A 24,012-nucleotide genomic window follows, 5' to 3' on the forward strand; every position below is an offset into this window, starting at 1 on the left:
TTTTATTCCAATTTGAGGTAATTATCATTGTCATGCTAAGATTACTGCCAAGTTATCACATGTCATAGCTACATGACTTGCCAACCAACTACCTTATATCAAGTACGCAACTTAATCATGTTATGTCTAACTGCAAAGTCACTGTCCATACATCATAATGTGAGCCATAACAATAGATGATATGAACCACAAAGTGATGTCATATATGTGATGCCATATAGCATTGATGCCACAGACCATTATAATATAGAGCAAGATCATTGTAATTGAGAGGTCATAAAACATTGGTGTGAGACAAGCCACAATTACAACTCATAGAGTAACTGATGTGCCACAGAGAATCATCAAGCCACTGTAAAATTGTGTGCCACAGAGAATCATCGAGCCATTGTAAAATTGCATGCCACAGAGTAATCATTGTATATACGAATCTCAAATGATACTAATATGAGCCATGTTGTAGCATGTATCAGAGTAGAGTGTGAGTTTCTTAGAGCAAGTTGCTTGTCACAGAGAATAAGCGAGCTACAGTGAGGAGAGCTACCATAGAGAATGTGATCCATTGTTCAGAGCATATGTGTCAATGAGCCATATTGTACGCCATATTGTAAATCTTTTAATTGAAAGTTGCAAACCTCATATCACAGTAGAAACATAGAGAGGTAATTCAAACTGTTTCATAACCTCAGAGGGAGAGTTCAAATTTCATCAAAAGGGAACAACAAAAACTTGTATTGACCATTCGCATTAACTCAACTCATTACTTGCTCACGGACCATCACAAAAGGAACAACACACTGTAACATGAGTGATTTTCAAAATTGCCATCCATTAACCTTAGCTTTGATACCATGTTGAGAAATCAAAAAGTGATGATTTCTCTTACTTGACAATTACTTGTGAAATTATTGTTGGCTTATTAGTATTACATTTGTATTCTTCTTTTCATCAAGAAATTATCAAAATGCAAAAATACAAAGATCGTAGAGAACAAGAGACACAAAATATAGGATCCAAGCCAAGGCAAAAACCCCACAAGGGAGAAAACCCTAGAAAATCTCCTCTTCTTATAGAATTAGATCAAAGTGAGAAATCCAAGACCCAAGATTGATACAAGAATCCAACCTCCAAGAAGCCAAGTCAAGCCCTCCAAACTTCAGTCAACAAATCTTCATCTTAGCTCGTGTTACTTCACAGAAATATAGCCTCGATCCCTTGCAAGTTGCATCTACTTCAGAAATATAGCCTCAAGAGACTCGCATCAATTGCAGAAGGTAAGCCATAGAAAATTCACATATTTTCCAGATTTCATACCATAGAAAAACTCTTATATTATCCTTTCGAACTAGCCACAGAACATCAACGAACTTTCTTGCCAAAAATGAATGAGAACAAGTGTCAATATACAGTTGTTCTCATATGCAAAAAGACACATCTTTTGAGTGAGCTAACTTGTTCATCTAAGAGGGCTAACTTGGCTTCTTGAGGTGAATTATCCAAATTACATTTAAGGATAAAGACAAAAAAACAAAAAAAAAAAACCTTTTTTCTTTACTAGAAGTCCAAATAGGGCTTTGACTCTTTGACTCAATAAATTCTAGAAGCATGAAGAACATGTTTAACTAATAATAATAATAATAATAATTTATTTTTCTCTCTTTTTCTTCTTTTTGTTTTTTACATAAAATATAAGATAATTATGAAAACTGAACCTAGTTACACTTTTCAACAGGATTGTCCACCTTCTAACATATGCTCTTGAAAAATGGGCAAGGGGCATATGATTGATAGGGAGCGGAGATCGAATGGCATAATACATTAGCTAAATCGATGGCTGTCAAAGGATGTTGGTTGCTAGTTGAACAGATATTGAGGAGAAAAATTCTCCTATGGGGTCGCCCACTTTTAGTGGGTAACAACCTACAGGCCATACTAAGGATAAGTGATAAAAATATTTATCTCTCGACCATAAATAAAAGATTTCGATGTCCATATCAAATAACATAATCCTATATCAACTTTATAGAGAAATAAAGTAGTTAAAAGTAAAAAGAAATTAAAAATTAAATAAAAATTAAAAAATAAAACTATATTTATATTATATAAAGCAATTGGAAAAAATATATTTTTTTTTATGGTTGAAACAATTTAAGCACTATCGCTATTTTATGTCCTAGTAAATTTTGAAGACGTTGAATCTATTTTATACATTCAAAAATGCAACTTAAACAATGAAAAATTACACATATATATATATATATATATATATTCAAAGAGATCAAATATGTCAAGGTGCAAACTTTTTATTCAAATTTTGCACTCTAAAAGAGGTTTGCACCTCGAGATTTCATGCCTCTCGGCTCTTGATAGATTTGTGGTTAAGATGGATCTATAGTGCTATATAAATAAATATGGCAAAAACTAGATGAGTCACTTGTTAAAAGAACAATAACAAACATCATAGACATAATAGGGAGTGTAACAATACTATACAGCAAGTGGCATTGGATCATATATGGATCTCAACGGCGTGAATGGGTCTCAACGGTGTGAAAGGATTGTAGAGGACCATACTCTAGTGTATCACTCAAAGGGTTCAAAAAGATAGCCCCCCATCCTATAATAACTAAATAGTTCCATTGAACGTTATGTTGCTAGGATGTGTGCGATTTTTATTGGTAAAGATATTCTTATACCTTGTTTTCTAGTGGCTAAACCAATTCTTTTTAAATTGGAAAGACTCTTCCATAAGGAATTCGAAAAACTCTTTCATTTAAAAGTTATAAGTTTCATCAATGATTCGTGACTAAACCAATTCTTTTTAAATTGCAAAGGTTCTTCCATAAGAAAATCGAGATAGTAGGGGAGTTTTGAGGTTTAAAATGAGTATTCTAAAGAAAATAATAAAATATGAATTATGAAATGTTAAAAGGAAAATAAAAAAAGCAACTTGTTTAATTGTATTTTTGGCTTATCTCCTCTTAGGTTTACTCAAATGTCCACTGTAGACTTAGATGCAGAATTAAATTAGACATCCAATGAGTACAAACTCTACATACTTTTGAGTCGACCCACACCATAAAAAATTGAGAAACACGTTTTTTCATGTATTTTTAATTATTTTTTTGGTGTGGGTATATACTCAAAAGTATGTAATGTGAGTACTCGTTGGATGCATAATTAAAGTTTACATTCAATGGGTGTCTAGACTTGACATTTAATTAAACCTATAAAAAGATAAGCTGAAAATACAATTTAACAAAAACAAAAAACAAAAAAACAAAAAAAAAAAAAAAACAAATAGTTCCTCCAAAAATATTTACTCCATAATAATAACAGCATTATCTTAAATCTTACTGATTCTTTTAAAGTTGATTTTTTGTATACATTTTTTTGTCATTTTTATCTCAAAGTTCTCCTAATTGAATCCCTTTTTAATCCTTTCTTTAAAATTGCACATATGTATACTAAAGGCTACGGCAACTAGTAGATAGATTTCTGTCTTGTCCATTTAAAATGGACTATCCTGCCAAGATTTCCTGATCTACAAAGTGAATTTACCAAAGCCTCGCCCTGGTTCAATTTGTTCTTCTAACAAAAATTGGGGACTTCTATATATATTTGGGGTTTCTATACATATTTGGAAGAAGCGTTGAAGAATAGCATCACTTCGATGACGAGCTTGCTATCTGCCTCTCTTTTGCCATCTTCAACTGCTTGTACCACATCTTTTCCATTATCAAACCTTTATTGGGATGATTTTTAATTCACACTGCTTAATCACAATCATTCCTTTCATCCACAGAACAAAACACTTTTGACACCTCCGAAGCTGAAACGGATACTATAATCTGTTTTTTCCAAACATGCCTATAAATGTAAGATATTTCGACAAAATACAATTGATTGCCTAATTGATATACCATCATTTGTCCACTTACCCAGTCAAAGTCTGCCAACAAGAAGTTTCACGGATTAGTGGATCTTCTCGGATGAACCAACAAAACACTTTGGCGTATCAAGCAAATCATTTAGAACACTCAATCGATGCGAAATCAGGAGAAAGAAACTACATGAACCAGACAACTGGATAGGATCTAAACAGATGCCCAGCGTGTTTTTAAGTAGCCATTTTATTCACTCAACCAAAGTGCCTGACAGCCACGGACCCGATATTTTCTTCAATTTGTCTGACACAAAGTGTCTGGGGTACTTTTACTTGCACTTGCACTTGCCCACCTGATTTTATTGTCTTTAGGAAATTATCTAACGCCTTCTGCTGTTGTGTTATTATCAAAAGAGATAAATAAATTTTCCTGATACAGTTCTGAAAACCTACCAACCCTTCGAACCCACGATTTCCTGAAAGTCGGGAATGTTGTAGATCAGCTCAACAAGCAGACAGAAATGCATATTGTAGAAATCATAATGACCCACAAAAATGTTTTACAATGGAATGTCAAGTAAAGAGAATGACAGATGAATTTGCATATAATACATTTTAGACTCATCTCAAAGCTTAAGGAAAGAATACCAGTTGAATGAGTCACATAGAATTGTTTCTCAAATTCCAGTTGAACATCCATAACCGCTATAATGAGGATTACGTTGTGGATATCACTTACGAGAAGGTATATTGAGAGCAAGAGAGAATACCAGCTGAGTGATAAAACATAATGTACATTTTAGTGTGTCATATCAAGCAGAGAGAGTCATTTCTCATATTCACATTAAAAATCCATTACCAATGTAATTAGAATTATATTCTGGATATCACTTATGAGAAGTTCAACGTGTAGTGCAACAAGAAGCTATACAGCTGGCTAAATATTACCTCCAAGCAATATGAAAAACCTAATTCAAACATACCAATCTCTGTAGGTTACAAAAAACAGTGATATCTGAAGGATCCCTAGAAAAATATCTTAAATCTACAAGACAATCAGACTAATATTATACTAACAGTTTCGAAAATCTCAATCACTAGGACTGCGATGATGGCCCATGGGCATATTCATAAAATTATTCTCACCAGTTTCTGCATTGAAGTACCAAATTAACCTGCAACACCCGAGACTAGCACCATCAGAAGGTAAAAAATGACTTCTCTCCGAAAAGAGAGTATCTTCCAACCCAGATTTACTCATTTGTCACAGTTTTCAAGGACAAAATGGTCAATGGAAAATTGAAATCGCCTAATTGTAACTTTCAACAATTCCTCAACATTAGCACACCTTTTAACGCTTTCTACTGTAAATCGTGAACCGTTGTAACAAAGCACACATAACAACAGTATCATTATTGTATCTACAAGGGTTAAGAAGCCCATTACATACAAAAGTGCAACAAAGGATGTATTGAATTCAAGAAGTATGCTTCCTTTCCTTTTCAACTCTTCAAAAATCAATCAAGCTAGAGTACAACTAGGAAATTTCCTGAAGATGACAACATTTCAAAAAAGTTCAACCAGCTACTTTTATCCGAGAAAATCTATAAAGAGTTGGATACTGAAGAGGTATCGCTCCCACCAATCTAGCATGTAGAGTCCGTAAGTCACATTATATAGAAAAATCTTGCTTCGTATCCATGCGCCAATACGACTGAATGATAGCTTCGACATTGTTGTTGACCTTGGAAAATGACCTAGCAACTGAGCATACAATTAAAAATACAGTTGAACCACGTCGCCTATACTTTCTGAATGGATAGTGTAAATAATAAATATGAAGCAATATATTACATTCAATCCCATGACTGCATGTGTTGGTAAATATTACTAATGGCAGTTAGCCTAGTCAAAGTTCAAACCAGAAGCATTTTTGTTCTGTATAATATAAACACAGCAACGAAAAAGCTCAAAATGCCCAAAATCTGGAGTTAAAATATAAAAGGCATTATGTAGAGCTTTGTATACTAGATATTAGATTGCAAGGACAACACAGCTTCTCCACCGGCTAGGTATATACCGTTTGGTTCTCCATCTATCTCAATTTCTTGGCTTGGTTTACTCGGCTATGCTCAAAGCTGACATTTCCATCCTTGGTGGATAATTAGTCGTAGTGAGTTTGGAGAAGGAAGAATGTTTAGAAACACAAAGTGACTCAATTAGGGCCTTGATATTGAAGATGCAGGTTGTATAAAAACAGGGGCTGATAACTCTAATATAAGCTATTGAGGCAGAAAAGTTGAGTCAGGGGTAATACCATAGCATTGATTTTCTTGAATAAAAAGGTCTTCTTTAACATTCAAACCAGTAATTCAAATAGACCACCACTATTTTCTTGAATAAAAAGGTCTTCTTTAACATTCAAACCAGTAATTCAAATAGACCACCACTATCTTCTTGTTTTGTCCTCATGACACAACTCATCCAGATATTTCCACTGTAAGCCTCTCATACCAAAATAACACATGCAGCTAGGTTCCACATGAGACATGCCAGAAATAAAAATCTATCATTCTCATACCAAAATAATATATGCAGCTAAGTTATGCGAGACAGTCAAGAAATAGAAATCTACCATTCTCATACCAAAATAATATATGCAGCTAAGTTATGCGAGGCAGTCAAGAAATAGAAATCTACCTTTAGACGACTACAAAACTATTTTTAAAATCATTCAATTACCTATTATACCAGGCAAAAGTTCAACTAGGGAATTGCATGTTAGACATAGTACAACTAAAAGATAACCTGCCTTTTGCTGCTGCTATTTTTCAATCACAGTAATTACAACTTGCAGACAACCTGTGTAAAGGAGACGTTCTTGTAACTTGAAACTTACTACAAGTTAAGTTTAATGGTCCTTAATAGGTTTGAAGATGATTCACAATAATAAATTAGAAATGCTTAATAATTTATTTAATATCGAAAACTGTTGAGAATCGCGATAGAGTAACACTATAAATGATCCCTTTATGGAAAAATCAACTTCTGTTCACTTATCATTTTGAGAGGGAAACAAGTTAAGCTCAAATACATGATCACATAAGTAGGACGCCATCCCTATTTATAACTACCTAGCAACTACTAACCATAACCAAATGCTAACTACCTAGTAGACTTTCTTTAATAAGGCCACATTACATTTATTCAATGCTCACAGCCTAGTCGATCTTCTTTAATGAGGCCACATTACATTTATTCAATGCTAACTACTTAGTGGGCCTACTGCACATTTCATTAATTATCCACCATACCTATCCCAATGTTAACTCTAATGGGCCCATAGGCCTATATTACACCCTTAGGGAGGATCCCACCATTGCATCCCCCTTTGAGGAGCATTGTCCTCAACTTTTTAACAATGATATACAACCATAAACCAAGGTCTCATGTACAAGTTCTAACCACAATGTTGAGTAGTCTAGAAAACCAAGGTTCCATGTACAAGTGCTAGCCTACACACTAGAAGTACAAGAGTTGTCCATAACACATGGTCCCATGCATAAGTGCTAACCTCAAAGCTTGCCCATACACCACAATCCCATGTGCCAATGCACACACTGACTCCCAACTGAAGACACATGAATGGCCACGTATGATGCTCAAAAGCTCACCATGATCATGTGGATCCAAAAAGAGAGAACCCTCCATAGCAAAAATAATATCCTCTGTATAGCCAAAAACATCCTTTGTTGTTCTGTCTAATATACACACAGCAATGAAAAAGCTAAATGCGCCCAAGTTCTGGACTTAAAAGATAAAAGGCACTACGTAGACTTTTGTATTCTAAATGTTAAATTGCATGAACACCACAGCTTCTCCATCAGTTAGGTATATACTGTTTGATTCTCCATCTATCATTGCATGGATGCCACAGCTTCTCCGTCAGTTATGTATCTACCGTTTGATTCTCCATTTATCTCAATTTTTTGGCTTGGTTACTCAGCTATCAAAGCATTATAGAGCGTAGATTAGCATTTCCATCTTCAGTGGATAATTAGTCGTAGTGAGTTTGGAGAAGGAAGAATGCTTAGAAAAATAGAGGTGACTCAGTTAGGGCCCAGATATCGAAGATGTAGGTTGTATACAATCAGAGGTAGATAACTCTAATATAACCCATTGATGCAGAAAAGTTAAGTCAGGGGTAATACCATGGCATGGATTTTTTAAATAAAAAGACCACCTTTAAGATTCAAGCCAGTAAATCGATTCGACCACCACTATCTTTATTTTTGTCTACATGACACATTGCTCAGCCAGATATCTCCACTGTAAACGTCTCACACCAAAACAATACATGCAGATAGGTTTCACACGAAACATGCAAGAAATAAAAATATCATTCAATCACCTATTATATCAGGCAAAAATTCAACTAGGCCATTGCATGTTAGATATAGTACAACTAAAAGATATCCTGCCTTTTGCTGCTGCTATTTTTCAATCACAGTAATTACAACTTGCAGACAACCTGTGTAAAGAAGGCGTTCTTGTGACTTGAAACTTACTATCAGTTAAGTTTAATGGTCCTTAATAGGTTTGAAGATGATTCACAACAATAAATCAAAAATGCTTTATACTTTATTCAATATCAAAAAACTTTGAGGTAGATAAGGTAACACTATCCAATGGTTCATTTATGGAAGAATCAACTTCTGTTCACATATCTTTTAGAGATGGCAATCTCTCGACAAGTTGGGCTCCGATACATGATCATAAGTAGAACACCATCCCTATTTATCGCAACTACTAATCATAACCAAATGTTGACCACCTAGTAGACCTTTAATGAGGCCACATTACATTTATTCAGTGCTAACTACCTAGTGGGCCTTCTTTAATGAGGTCATGTTACTTTATATGGGTGCTAACCACAATGTTCAAGTAGTTTAGGAAACCAGGGTTCTATGTACAAGTGTCAACCCAAACAATAAAGTAGTCCAAGAAGTTGTTCATAAGACAAGTTCCAATGTACAAGTGCTAACCTCAAAGCTGAAGTAGTCCAAGACACTTGTCCATTCACCACAATCCCATGTGCCAATGCTCACATTGACTCCCAACTGAAGATGCATGAATGACCATGTGTGATGTTGAAAACGCTCACCGTGGTCATGTCGATCCGAATAGAGAGAACCCTGAATAGCAAAAATATCCTCTGTACAGCCAAAAATGGATGGCTCTAGAAGGAACACTACCATTCTAGAAGAATCACACAAGAAACTAGTAGGCACCACCTTTTCATGTCTTCCCTCAAAGATGTGCTCTTCATATGGAGGGGTATGTACATCAAGGAGAAGCTGGAAGTACTTGTACTTCCATAATAACTTCTGTCCATATACCTAAGCCTCCTTTAGATTGCACCAACCATATAGATCGTTGGTATACTCCCATTCACTAGTCACCATGATCAACATTTCCTTGGCTAACTCCAACATTGGATCACATAGTATCCTCTGTTTTTTAAAAGATTCCATCACTGCTATTCAGTGTTTCCACAAGGGTTTAGGGGCAGGAATTTACAAATGCTATAGTGCACTAAATAATCGTCGGATGTATATCATATAATATACCAAATCAAGGCCACGGAAGCACTGTCTCCCTGCATTCTGGGCACTCTGTCCAAAGATATCTACTTCACAATACCTGCAGTCGTCACTGAAAGCACTAAAGAACACATATTTTTCCAACTGCAATATCTCGTTCCGACCTTCAATATGGACTGTTTTTTTAAAATCAAGCATTTTTGTGAGAAGAGGATAGATCTGCAGTTGATTTTTCGGAAATTTTACAAATAAATACTCAAAAACAGATCTGAGTGTGGCAACTGTAACAAACAAACAAAAAAACCTAAAACAATAGATTTTCGAAGTGCCATATCTTCTTTGTCTGACCTGCAATTTGAGTGATGTTTGTTTTCAAATTGCTTGTTTTTGTCCAAAGAATCCAGATTTACAATATGCTCTAGGAAATTCTGCTTAGAAGCTTCACAAATCAACTAGAGTGTTTCAACTCTAAATCTGAGAGAACCAAAAAAAAAAATTGGCCCTTTTGCCCTCGAAAATGCTCTGATGCCACTTTTAAAGTTACTTAATAGATCTGAAAGTGATTCACAGCAATAAATCGGAAATGCTCAATAATCTATTCAACATCAAAAACCCTTGACGATGATCTTTTATTGGAAAGGATCAATTACTATCCCCTTGCATCTTTGAGGAGGCAACCTCCCACTAAGCTAAAGCCCCAATACAATAATATTCCAATCATCGTTGACAAATTGGCATTGGAAAAAAATTAGCAAGGATCCATAACAGCACTTCTCGGCAACATCAGCAAAAAAATCAATGAAAATCAGAAAACCACAACAAACATTAAAAATTACAAAATAAATTTGTTTTTTTCAATTTTTAAACACACAAACCAACAACAATATCAAATAAATAAATTGGCACATAAATATGGAAAAAAACATCAATATCTATGATATGGTAGGTGCCAAATCAAAAATGATACTCAAAGTCAATACTGAGCAGCGAACCCTATTAGTTATCCAATCAAAGACTCCAAATTGGACAGCTAATACAAAATGAAATCAAACATATAAATGTATCTCATCATCACGAGTCAAAACCATGGTGTACCACTTGGCATTTGTATAGGATGGTTGAGAGCAGAGGAGTCCATGTAGGTGTATAGTCCATAGTCCTTTAATTGGAAAATTTTATCCTCTTAGCTATGTTCATAAGACCTTTGTGGTTCTCAAGGCTTACATTGGAAGTATCTGAGCCATAGCATGAACAAAGAGTAATTGCAACCTAAACCCTAGATCCACGAAAATGAATGTATACGTATATAATATTTTTTTTGGTGTCTCCATGTTGAATAGTAGTGTTGCAAAAGGTGAAGGTGACAGTCAATTAAAGAGTGCAAGAAAATAACTGAATTATGTCTCTAAGGTTTTCTTTAACATAGATGTTGTTCTAGAATATATCCATGTTTCAATATTTACTAATTCAATAACTCCAACCCTACCATTCAATCAAAATTTAAACCCTCATTGTACCAAATGTTGCACATAGATACAGAATAAATCTCAGTTTTCACTAGTCATCTTGCATCAGAATAAAAGGAACAAGAACAATAGTTTGTGTTGAGAAATCTATAGGGCAATGATTACAGTGATTTCTCTTTACTTGATAACTGCTTGTGATTTCTTTTTAGTTATTAGCTTTGTTACTTATTATTATATGTGTGTATCATTAAACAGCTACCAAAAACAAGAACAAGAACACAGAATATACACTGCAAGCCAGGGCTAAAACCTCTCCACTTGAGAGGTAACCCACAAAATCTCTTCTCTTCCTTATAGATTCTTCAATTGACAAATTCCAAGACCTTAAAGACCAACTCCAGTGCCCTCCAAGACCAAGACCAACCTCTCTGAATGATGTGCTAACTTTGATCCAATCAAACCCAATCAAATCTCTTCCAGTAGCACTTCTTCGACCTCCCGCTGCAAAACTTCGGCCTCCACTGCAGATCTAAAATCCCCCCCCCAGCAGTTGTTGTTGCCACACATGTGAGCTTCGATCTGCCTTCTGAGCCTTCCTTTTACCTTCGCTTGCCTTTACCTCACTTCTGGAACTTGAGGATGACCCTTGGAGACCTTCGCTTGACCTACTTGCCTTCTTTCCTCCAAGATCAAACTTGTAGATAGAAACCTTAGATCTGTCGGAAACCCCAGTCCCCCTTAGCACGTGTGAGATAGAAATAGCCCAAACAAAAGTTTCCTTTGTCCTCTTACTTTTCCATTGCCACCTTCTTCCTCCTTCTTTGCTAGAATGAGAGATAAGTGAATGTATCTCAAGGAGGATGAGTTCCCTCCTATATATAGGCTCTTCAAAGTGGACGTGGCTCTTCCTTTTAGGCCGACTTGCCAGCTACCGGGCCAACTTGGTCTTAGAGGGTATTTGAACACTTTTTAAGACAAAAAAAAAATCTTCACAAGTTACACTGTGCTCGATGGGGTCTTCAACTTATGACAATGACTCTTTTGACTTCTTGACCTAAAACAAACCCTAGAAGCACTCAATGGGTGCTTGACCTATAAAATAAAAGACCTTGAGCATGAAACCCATGCTTCAAAAATAATAGTAATTTTCTTTCATTTTACACTTTACAAGAATCAAAAGTACATTTCATCTTTATGAAAACCGAACCTAGTTACACATTTTTCAACACTCCCTTCTAACTAGGGAGGTATTCATATATGGTTAATGGACATTCTCAATCTGAAGAGATCTCATAAGAAGCATCGGATTGGTAACCCATCTATTTTAGCATCATACGAACCAGCATTGTCATATAGCAAGGCCTTGACTAACAGCTCTATCTCTCCACAAGATCAAAGCACAATGCTGGCGAGACCAACAATTTATAAACACCATCATCATTGTCTCTCAAGGTACATACTCCACCCGGGTGTTCAGAGAGTATGACTTCTTTGGACTATTCTTATCTTGTATAGCCAGTCCTCAAAGAATATTGATCCACGACTATTCTCATCTTGGATGCCCTACCACATCCTCATAGAGTATCGGATGCCAGATGCTTACCCAATCCTCTATTTTGTCTTCCCAAGTGAAGACAAGAATGATGTGCCTATCTCTCCCTCTCAACTAGGGAGTATACATCAACCAAACCACGCTTGTCTCTCAAATCTCTCAAATACACAAGCTTCTTATTAGGAGGAGATTTTTTTAATATGTCGACTACTTGTTCATCAAGGGAGACATGTTGTAGCTGCAATACACCATCTTGTACTAGATTCCGAATATAGTAATACTTGTTGTTGATATGCTTTGTCTTTTCATGAAATACTGGGTCTTTAGACAATCGTATACAACTGGTGTTATCACAATGTATCACTATAGGGTCTATAGGTCCTACAAATAGATCAGATAGCAGCTTCCTTAACTAGACCGCTTCTCTACTTGCTTCACGAGCTGCAATATACTCAGCCTCAGCACTACTCAAAGCAATTGTATCTTGCTTTTTGCTCATCCACGAAATCATGGAGGATCCCAAACTAAAACATCCTCCTGTGGTGCTCCTTCCATCCTACTCACTACCTCCCTAGTCAAACTCTGTATATCCCATCAAGTGGAAATCATTCCCCCTGCCATATTTCAGGCAGTAGTGGATGGTTCCTTGCAGATATCTTAGATATGTTTTGTTGTTATCCGATGATCATGCTTCAGTTCCACTTGGAATTCACTAAGAACATTCATTGCAAAGCATATGTCTAGCCAAGTATTCACCAAGTACATCAGCGAGCCAATCAATTATCTATGCTTGGAAGGATCCACAGGGCTTGATTCGGAACTCCTTAGTCCTTTCAAGTTTGTGATCATTGGAGTTGTCATTGGTTTGCAATCCATCATGTCAAACCTCTTCAACATCTTGATCACATACTTCCCTTGACCTAGATAGATCTCATCAGGTCCTTGCCAGACTTCTAGTCCCAAATAGTAATGCATCAGCCCTAGATCCTTCATGTCAAATTTTGTTGCTAGTTGCTTCTTACATTCTTCAATTCGACCTTCTACACCTATCAAGAGAAGATCATCTACATATAGAAGAATGATTACTGGTTCACCCTTCACAACCTTAATATAAAGGTTTAGATCAACAGAACTCTTTGTGAAGCCTAATCTCTGAAGGTATGCATCCATCCTGGCATATCATGCCCTTGGTGCTTGCTTGAGGCCATATAATGCCTTCTTCAATCTGCAAACATATGCCTTTTTGTCTTTGACTTCAAATCCCAAGGGTTGTTCTATATAGACTTCCTCATCAATTGTGCCATTCAAAAATGCAGTCTTGACATCCATTTGGTGGATGTTCCATCCCATCGATGCTGCCAAAGAGACCAATGAACAAATCGTTGTATACCTTGCTGTCAGAGCAAATGTCTCTTCATAGTCAATGCCTTCTTGTTGAGAGAACCCCCTAGCCACAAATCCTGCCTTATATTTGTCAAAACCTCCATCTGTGACATGTTTGATCTTATAGATCCATTTGGAAGTTACCACAAATTTATCATCGGGCCTAGGCACGATCTCCCAAACTCCATTCTTCATTATAGATTGATATTCTTCATTCATGGCATCCTTCCATTCTTGATGATTGACAACTTCTTCAAAAGTGGATGGCTCTGCTTCTATTAGTTTTGTCATGTAGGTTGCATACCCAGAATATCGTTTGGGCTTCTTGCTTTCCCTGAATGTGCCTTGAGTTGCTCCATGACCTTCTGCATCAAGTAGTGTAGACTTCAACCAATTAGGTCTCTTTCTTGATTCGGGGATGACCATAGGTTGAATAGGTTCACTGGGACCTTCATCTTCATGGTGAGATTCTTCTTCTTCCCTGTCAACTTCTTCTTCAAATACTAGAAGTTCTTCATCATCAAAGTCCATGGGAAGTTCCTTTGATTTCTTGAATGCAATACTTTCATCAAATATGACATCTCGACTGACTTCTATATGGTGTCCCTTTATGTAGATTCTATAGGCCTTAGAGGAGTTGTTGTAGCCAACAAATGTTCCTCTCATGCCTAATGGATCCAGCTTCTTTCTTTTTTCCTTCAGTATATGAATATATACAGGATAACCAAAGATTTGGAGATGATCTACAGTTGGTTTCTTCCTAGTGAATACTTCTTCGAGAGTTTTGTTATCCAGTGACCTGTGGGGACTTCGATTTTGAATATATAGAGTTGTCTCCGTGGCTTCTCCCCAGAAATTTCGATAGATCTTGATCATGCAACATTGCTTTTACACTTTCTTCTATGGATCGCTTCTTTTGCTCTGCAACTCCATTCTATTCTCGATTATATGGGACTATTAGCTCCCTCTTAATCCTAGACTCCTTACAGAAGGCTATGATTTCCTTGGATGTATACTCTCCTCCATTATCAGACCTTAGTATCTTGATTTTCCTTTTTGTAAGGTTCTCAACTTCAGCTTTGAATTCTTGAAATTTTGTAAATACTTCGTCCTTGGATTTCATCAAGTAAACCCAAGTTTTCCTTGAATGATCATCTATAAATGTGACATAATATAGATGACCTCCAAGTGATTTAGGAGTCATAGGACCACAGACATCAGAATGAATAAGATCCAAGATTTCTTTTGACCGTGAAGCACTGCTTCCAAATGGTCTCTTGGTATTCTTACCCAATGCACATCCTTTGCATACTCCTTCGTGATCTTCTTTCAATTCGGGGATTCCTTCTACTATAGAACTTAGAGTTGGAAGGATTTTGAAATGAAGATGGCCAAATCTTCTATGCCAGAGTTCACATGGGTTGATTTCAATGTGAACCAAAGCTTGTGCAAGAGGAGATATCAACCTGTAAAGTCTTCCTTCACGAATACCAATTACTCTAGCATTCTCTATGCTTGAGTTCTTACTCCATACTACAACTCTTCCATCAATGAAAGCTACTCTATCACCCTTATCTTCTAAACTTGAAATAGAAAGTAAGTTCTTATGCAAACCTAGAACAAATAGGATGTTGTTGAGATGAATGTTGCTTCCATTTTCCAGCTCTATAGAGGTTGATCCAATTCCTCTTACAGGATAGCTCTTATTATCTCCAAGTTCCACTGAGTAAGAAGATTTTCCCTTTGATAATGTCTTCAGTTGTTTGTGATGACCAGTCATGTGTCTAGATGCACCTTGATTACCCAAATGTTCTCGTCTTGGAATGTGCGAGTGTTCAGAAGAGTCCTTCATCCTTTATCTTAGTTACTACCTTCTTTGCAGTGAATAGAAGATTCCATGTTTCCTTGATGCCTCTCTTGAGATGGATTGCTACCTTTGAACACTTCTCGAAGAGCTTCCTCAATGTAGTAGAGATCTTCATAATGCCCTTAGCCAACATTAGCTCTGATACCATGTTGAGAAATCTATAGGGCAATGATTATAGTGATTTATCTTTACTTGATAACTGCTTGTGATGTCCTTTTAGTTATTAGCTTTGTTACTTATTATTATATGTGTGTATCATCAAACAGCTACCAAAAACAAGAAGATGGTCGGGAATTACACATTTAACACGTGGGCAAAAGCCAAACATGAGCTCTACCCCCTACCTACGACCATCACCCTGGTTCCTATGGGCCCTAAATGAGCACCCTCCATTATTAAGGAACCCATGATTTTCCTAACCCCCAGTGGGCAATGAACTGCCCCGACCTAAGGGGATATCCACTGCTATATCCTACACATCATTCTCCATCCCCTAGAGCCCTGAGCAGTTATAAAAAAAAATTAATAAAAGGAAGAAGGCATATGAAGAAGGGTGGAAAAACAAACATTGGGGTAACTCATGTACCACAATTGCGTTGAGAATTCAATAGGGCAATGTATATGTTAATTCTCTTAACTTGATAATTGTTTGTGTTACCTTTTCACTTATTAGCTTTGATCTTCCTCATTCCAATGTGCAATATATTGAACAGCTACCAAAACAGTAAGAACAATGACATAGTATATAGGCTGCAAGCCAGGGCCAAAATCCCTCCTCTTGAGGGGAAAACCCGCAAAATCTCTTCTTACCTTTTAGATCTTTCAATTGACGAATACCATGACCTAGACTCAAACAAATACCCTCCAAGATCAAGTCTTCCTCGGCCCCCTGCTGCAATATTTTCGACATCCCAGTAGATCCGAAATTCTGCTCCCCAGCAACTGCTGCTGCTTCTCTAGGAGATTTCGATCTCCCTCTAACAGCCTTACTCTTAACTTCGCTTGCCTTGACTTGAGTCCTAGGGCTAGTAGGATGCCCTAAGAGACCTTTGCTTGCCTTCCCTTCTCCCTTGCCTTCAAAATCAAACTTCGGACTATCCTAGCATAGAAACCCTAACTTCACACTTCCAGAAGAATAGAGAGAGACAAAAACACTTCGACTTCTTCATCCTTCTCTTCTTCACACTTCCTTCTTCAACTTTCTTCTTTTGGCTTCTTCACATAAGAGATGAGTGAGATGAATGATCCAAGTGGAGGACGAGTTCCTCTTATATATAGGCTTCCTCAAGGGTGGACGTGGCTCTTCATGTAGGCTGACTTGACAGCTCATTAGGCTAACTTGATCTTGGAGGTATTTTGACACTTTCAAGAAAATAATTTTTTCTTTACAATATACAATGTGCCCATAGGATCTTCCATATATGACAATGACTCTTATACCTGGGACAATCCCTAGAAGCACTCAATAGGTGCTTGACCTATAAAATAAAAAAACTTGAGCATGAAACCCATGCTTCAATAATAATAATAATTTCTTTTTCATTTTACATTTACAAGAATACATTTCATACTAATGAAGACCAAACCTAGTTACACATTTTTCAACACTCCCTCTTAACTAGGGAGGTATTCATTAGAGGTACATGGTCATTCTCAATCTGAAGAGATCTCATAAGAAGAGTCGGATTGGTAACCCATCTGTCTAACATCATAATAACCAACATTGTCACATAGCAAGGCCTTGACTAACAACTCTATCTCTCCACAAGATTAGAGCACAATGTTGGCGAGACCAATGATGTATAAACACCATCATCATTGTCTCTCCAAGGTACATACCCCACCCAAGTGTTCACAGAGTATGACCTCCCATTGGACTATTCTTATCTTGGGTAGCTAATCCTCAAAGAATATCGGTCCACGACTACTCTTGTCTTGAATGCCCTACCACATTCTCAAAGAGTATCGAATGCCAGATGGTTACCCAATCCTCCATTATTTCTTCCCAAGTGAAGACAAGAATGTTGTGTCTATCTCTCCCTCTCAATTAGGGAGGACAAATCCACCAAACCAAGCTTGTCCCTTAAGTATACAAGCTTCTTGTTTGGAAGTGATTTCGTCAATATGTCAGCTACCAGCTCATCAATGGAGATATATTGTAGCTGAACCACACCATTTTATACTAGCTCTCGTTTACAATGATACTTGTTATTGATGTGCTTTGTCTTCCCATGAAATACTATGTCCTCAGACAAACGAATACAACTGGTGTTACCATAAAGTATCACTGTAGGGTTCATCGGTCCTTCAAACAAGTCAAATAGCAGCTTCCTTTACCAAATTGCCTCCCTGCTAACTTCGCATGCTGCAACATATTCAGCTTAAGCACTACTCAAAGCAACAGTGTCTTGCTTTCTGCTCATCCATGAGACCATAGAAGATCCTAAACTAAAGCATCCTCCCGTAGTGCTTCTTCCATCTTGTTCACTGACTCCCCAGTCGGAATTTTTATAACCAATCAATTGAACATTATTCCTTCTATCATATTTCAGGGAGTAATTGATGGTTCCTCGCAGATATCTCAGAATATGTTTTGCTGCTATCCAATGATCATGCTTTGGCTCCACTTGGAATTCACTGAGTACATTTATTGCAAAACGTATGTCCGGTCGAGTATTCTAGAAGGATCCACACGGCTTGATTCAGAACTTCTTAGTCTTTTTAAGTTTGTGATCATCGGAGTGGTCATAGATTTACAGTCCATCGTGTCGAACTTCTTTAGTATCTCGATCACATACTTTCCTTGACCTAAATAGACTTCATTAGGTTCCTGCCAGACTTCCAGTCCCAAATAGTAATGCATCAGCCCAAGATCCTTCATGACAAACTCTGTTGCAAATTGTTTCTTACATTCTTCAATTCGACCCTCTAAACCTGTCAAGAGAAGGTCATCTACATACACAAGAGTAATTACAGGTTCATTGCTTACAACCTTAATATATAGGTTCGAAACAAGGCTTGATTCGAAACTTCTTAGTCTTTTTAAGTTTGTGATCATCGGAGTGGTCATAGATTTACAATCCATCATGTCGAACTTCTTCAGTATCTCGATCACATACTTTCCTTGACCTAAATAGACTTCATTAGGTTCCTGCCAAACTTCTAGTCCCAAATAGTAATGCATCAGCCCAAAATCCTTCATGTCAAACTCTGTTGCAAATTGTTTCTTACATTCTTCAATTCGACCCTCTAAACCTATCAAGAGAAGGTCATCTACATACAGAAGAATAATTACAAGTTCATTGTTTACAACCTTAATATATAGGTTCGAATCAACAAAACTTTTCGTGAAGCCTAATCTTTGTAGGTATGCATCCATCCTAGCATACCATGCCCTTGGTGCTTGCTTGAGGCCATATAATGCTTTCTTCAATTTGCAAACATATGCCTTCCTATCTTTGATTTCAAATCCCAAGGGTTGTTCTATGTAGACTTCTTCATCTATAGTGCCATTCAAAAACGCAGTCTTGACATCCATTTGATGGATGTTCCATCCCATCGATGCTACCAGAGAGACTAATGATCGAATTGTTGTATATCTTGTTGTTGGAGCAAATGTTTCTTCATAGTCGATGCCTTCAAGTTGAGAGAACGCTCTAGCCACAAATCTTGCATTATACTTATCTATACTTCCATCAGTTGCATGCTTGATCTTATAGATCCATTTGGAAGTAACCACATATTTGTCTTCAGGCCTAGGTACGATCTCCCAGACTCCATTCTTCATTATAGATTGATATTCTTCGTTCATGGCATCCTTCCATTCTCAATGTTCTACAGCCTCTTAAAAGGTGGATGGTTTTGCTTCTATTAATTTTGTCATGTATGCAGCATACCCAGAATATTTCTTAGATCTTTTACTTTCTCTAAATGATCCTTGAGCTGCCCCATGACCTTCTGCATCAAGTAATGTAGACTTCAACCAATTAGGTATTTTCCTTGTTTCTTGAATGACCACGGGTTGAACATGTTCACTAGGTCCTTCTTCCTCATGGTGAGATCCTTCTCCTTCCTTGTCAACTTCTTCCTCAAATATGGGAAGTTCTTCGTCATCAGAATCTATAGAAAGTTCTTTTGATTTTTTGAATGTTATGCTCTCATCAAATATGACATCACAACTAACTTCAATGTAATGTCCATCTTTCATATAGATTCTATAGGCTCTTGATGAGTTACTATACCCAACAAATATGCCCTTCACACTGAAAGGATCTATCTTCTTTCTTTTGTCCTTTGGTATATGAATATACATAGGACATCCAAAGATTCGGAGATGAACTACATATGGCTTCTTCCCAATGAACACTTCTTTCGGAGTCTTGTTGTCTAGAGATTTGTGAGGACATCGATTTTGTATGTAGATTGTTGTCTTTGTTGCCTCACCCCACAGAAACTTAGGTAGATCTTGATCGTGTAACATTGCTTTTACACTTTCTTCAATGGATCTGTTCTTTCTTTCTGCAACTCCATTTTGTTCGAGATTGTATGGAACTATCAGCTCCCTCTTAATCCCATATTCCTTACAAAATGCTATAATCTCTTTGGATGTATATTCTCCTCCATTATCAGATCTTAGTATCTTGATTCTTCTTTCTGTAAGATTGTCCACTTCAGCTTTGAATTCTTGAAATTTGGTAAATACTTCATCCTTGGCTTTCATTAAATAAACCCAGGCCTTTCTTAAGTGATCATCAATGAATGTGACATAATAAAGATGTCCTCCGAGTGATTTTGGAGTCATAGGGCCACACACATCAGAGTGAATGAGATCAAAGATTTCTTTTGATCGTGAAGCACTGCTTCCAAATGGTCTCTTGGTATTCTTGCCCAATGCACATTCTTTGCAAACACCTTCATGATCCTCCTTCAGATTTGGTATTCCATCTAGTATGGAATTTAGAGTCGGAAGTATTTTGAAATGTAGATGACCAAACCTTCGGTGCCAAAGTTCACATGGACTAATCTTAGTGTGAACTAGGGCATGGTTTATGGGAGATATTAATTTGTAGAGCCTTCCTTCTCGAATACCAATCACTTTTTCTTGTTCTATTATTGAGACTTTTGCCCATACAACTACTTTACCATCAATGAAGGCTACTCTATCTCCTTTATCTTCTAAGCTTGAAATAGAAAGTAGATTTTTGTGCAAACCTGGAACAAATAGAATGTTGTTGAGGTGGATGTTGCTTCCATCTTCGAGCTTTATGGATGATGATCCAATGCCTTTCACTGGATAGCTTTTGTTGTCTCCAAGTTCCACAGAGTATGCGGATTTTCCTTTTGACAAGGTCTTCAATTGGTGGGAGTGACCAGTCATGTGCCTTGATGCACCGCTATCAATCACCCAGATGTCTTCGTCTTGGAATGTCCTAGAGAGAGTCGAGAAGAGTCCCTTATCCCTTTCTTTGAGTGATACCTTCTTTGAAGAGAATATGAGACTCCATACTTCTTTGATACCTTTCTTGAGATGGCTTGCAATCTTCTTGATGACTTTCTTCATTGTAGAGGAGATCTTCATGATGCCCTTAGAGAACCAAAGCTCTGATACCATGTTGAGAATTCAATAAGGCAATGTATATGTTAATTCTCTTAACTTGATAATTGTTTGTGTTACCTTTTTACTTATTAGCTTTGATATTCCTTATTCCAATGTGCAATACATCAAACAGCTACCAAAACAGTAAGAAAAATGACACAGTGTATAGGCTACAACCCAGGGCCAAAACCCCTCCTCTTGAGGGGAAAACCCGAAAAATCTCTTCTTATCTTTCAGATCTTCCAATTGACGAATACCATGACCTAGACTCAGACAAATACCCTCCAAGATCAAGTCTTCCTCAACAACATGCTGCAATATTTTCGATCTTCCAGTAGATCCGAAATTCTGCTCCCCAGCAACTATCGCTGCTTCTCTAGGAGACTCTGATCTCCCTCTAACAGTCTTCCTCTTGACTTCGCTTGCCTTGACTTGAGTCCTAGGGCTAGTAGGATGACCTAAGAGACCTTCACTTGCCTTCCCTTCTCTCTTGCCTTCAAAATCGAACTTCAGACTATCCCAGCACAAAAACCCTAACTTCGCACTTCTAGAAGAATAGAGAGAGACCCAAGCACTTCGACTTCTTCGTCCTTCTCTTCTTCACACTTCCTTCTTCGACTTTCTACTTCTTCCTTCTTCGCATAAGAGATGAGTGAAATGAATGATCCAAGTGAAGGATGAGTTCCTCTTATATATAGGCTTCCTCAAGGGTGGGCGTGGCTCTTCATGTAGGCCGACTTGACAGCTCATTACGCCAACTTGATCTTGGAGGTATTTTGACACTTTCAAGACAAAATAAATTTTTCTTTACAATATACAATGTGCCCATAGGGTCTTCCATATATGACAATGACTCTTATAAATAGGACAATAGGACAATCCCTAGAAGCACTCAATGGGTGCTTGACCTATAAAATAAAAGAACTTGAGCATGAAACGCATGATTCAATAATAATAATAATTTCTTTTTCGTTTTACATTTACAAGAATACATTTCATACTAATGAAGACCAAACTTAGTTACACATTTTTCAACATATTGCTCCCTCCTACACTCATATCCTCGAGTGTGGGCCTCCCCTACTATAGCTACCCTTGTCCCATGGTGTGTGGCCCAGAGCTTCCCCTTCATGCCCCATTCCATTTTATCATTATATCACATGCCACCTACCATTTGATGGATGTACAATGGATGGACATGTCACCCCCTTTAGAAGTTGAAACCACCTAATAGGGTCCTTGGTTAACCCCCTTTTGAGCTTGGAGACACCTGTACATGCCAAAGCCCATTATGGAAGGGCATGCCATTATGAAATGTCCACTTGCGATTCATGATTTGTAAGCGCTTTTACTTGATTACTCTAATGATTTGTTGTGTTGGAAGCCGAGGAGACACATTGGATCTTATGCAGGATTGTAGGTGGGTCTCTATTTGGCACTCGCAAGGTGAGCGTAGAGAGCCATGGGCCTCCACCATAGCAGAGAGCACTTCATGGATCCCCAACACCCTTCAGTGTTTTCTCATGTTCCACCTTTTGGATGAGAATGATGCACTGGGATCACCATGCCCAACTGGCTTCACACTTGTACCACACATTTGGCAGATGTTCTAGGGTCCAAATGAGGATGTGTCTCACCGAGGGAGATCAAGGGAGGGTTTATGTCATCATCCTATCCCTTACAGATGGTTTACAGGCGTTATCGATCCACTTGGAGACCCATGAGGATGTCATTGTGCCCCCACACCCACTCGGGGACATTACTTGTGACTTGCTTGGATATCAACAGGCCAACCCCTTATTCACTATGTTTGGAGCCTCTTCTTGCACCTTGGCACACTTCGGACTCCATTAGGCCTTCTCACTGGCCCAACAACTCATCATGTTTACCATCTTTCACTCTTGAAAGGCTTTTTCTTTGTATTATTGAGCTATCTTGGTGGGCTTGTCACCAAGTTATATCATTATTGTAGATTATTTTATTATTTGGGGCATTATTAGGCTAATTAGGCTATTCGAAACCCCTTATGGATTGTATAAATAGATGAGAGGCTCATTCATTCCTCTCATCATCACTTGGATTGGATTAGTAGCTCTTTGGAGAATTTTGCATTCCCTTTTGGAGGATGAGTTTGGTTTCATGGATGAATTTTGATGTTTGGTTACTATTCTCTCAGTCTTGAAGCTTCAAATTTGTCTTCATTTAATGATTGAATATACTCATTGTACATGTAAGTGCTCTTTTTCATGTCTGTTCTTTACATATATCTTATCACATGAAGAATGTATGGGATTTTGTCTCTCTAGATCTGAAATTTTCCCTCAGTTATGCAAAATTGTGGAAGTTTTGGACTTTTGAAGTGTTGCATATATTACATGTGCCATGTATGATGAATGAATGTTCCTAGAGGTTTAATTTCATTGAATAAACCTTGATAAGTCATCAATTTTTGCACATCAAAGTATAAAATCCTTTGGTAGTGGCTCTCATGCCTTGATTTGCCATGTGAAGTTGCCTAAAGGTCTCCTTTATCAGGTTAAGTCCTTCCAAATCACAAAATCACCTTGACTCCATCTCTCCCAAAGGCAAGGCACTGATCTAACCATTGGTGGTCACCTTAAAGTTTATTTTTCTCACCTTTTCTTCTCCTTCTAGGCCT

At 37.4% G+C, this 24,012-nt stretch overlaps 1 protein-coding gene and 1 long non-coding RNA gene across 6 annotated transcripts in view; both read right to left on the reverse strand.

The window, feature by feature from the left end:
* Nucleotides 1-3,403: 3,403 nt before the first annotated feature.
* On the reverse strand, nt 3,404-4,661 carry LOC149150078 (uncharacterized). Its single transcript, XR_016263737.1, has 2 exons — nt 4,535-4,661; nt 3,404-4,362 (listed from the first exon to the last, which is right to left on the reverse strand). It is a non-coding gene; the product is annotated as an uncharacterized LOC149150078 (long non-coding RNA).
* Nucleotides 4,662-4,741: 80 nt separating this feature from the next.
* LOC149150079 (uncharacterized) overlaps nt 4,742-24,012 on the reverse strand; it is a 77,477-nt gene continuing 58,206 nt past the window's right edge. For 3 of the 5 annotated variants that reach the window (XM_089445938.1, XM_089445936.1, XM_089445937.1), the window contains 3 exons: nt 5,509-5,650; nt 5,235-5,307; nt 4,742-5,061 (listed from right to left, as the gene is read on the reverse strand). In XM_089445938.1, coding sequence (XP_089302064.1) covers nt 4,977-5,061; nt 5,235-5,307; nt 5,509-5,620 — 270 coding nt within the window. In that variant the 5' untranslated portion in view covers nt 5,621-5,650 and the 3' untranslated portion in view covers nt 4,742-4,976. The remainder of the gene's footprint in view (nt 5,062-5,234; nt 5,308-5,508; nt 5,651-24,012) is intronic. The other 2 variants (XM_089445940.1, XM_089445939.1) reach the window with 1 other exon arrangement.

The sequence above is a fragment of the Pinus tabuliformis genome, chromosome 9 (genome assembly GCF_031772625.1).
Source record: "Pinus tabuliformis cultivar Carrire ecotype Pingquan chromosome 9, CPIR1, whole genome shotgun sequence".
In the NCBI taxonomy this organism is placed as follows: domain Eukaryota; kingdom Viridiplantae; phylum Streptophyta; class Pinopsida; order Pinales; family Pinaceae; genus Pinus; species Pinus tabuliformis.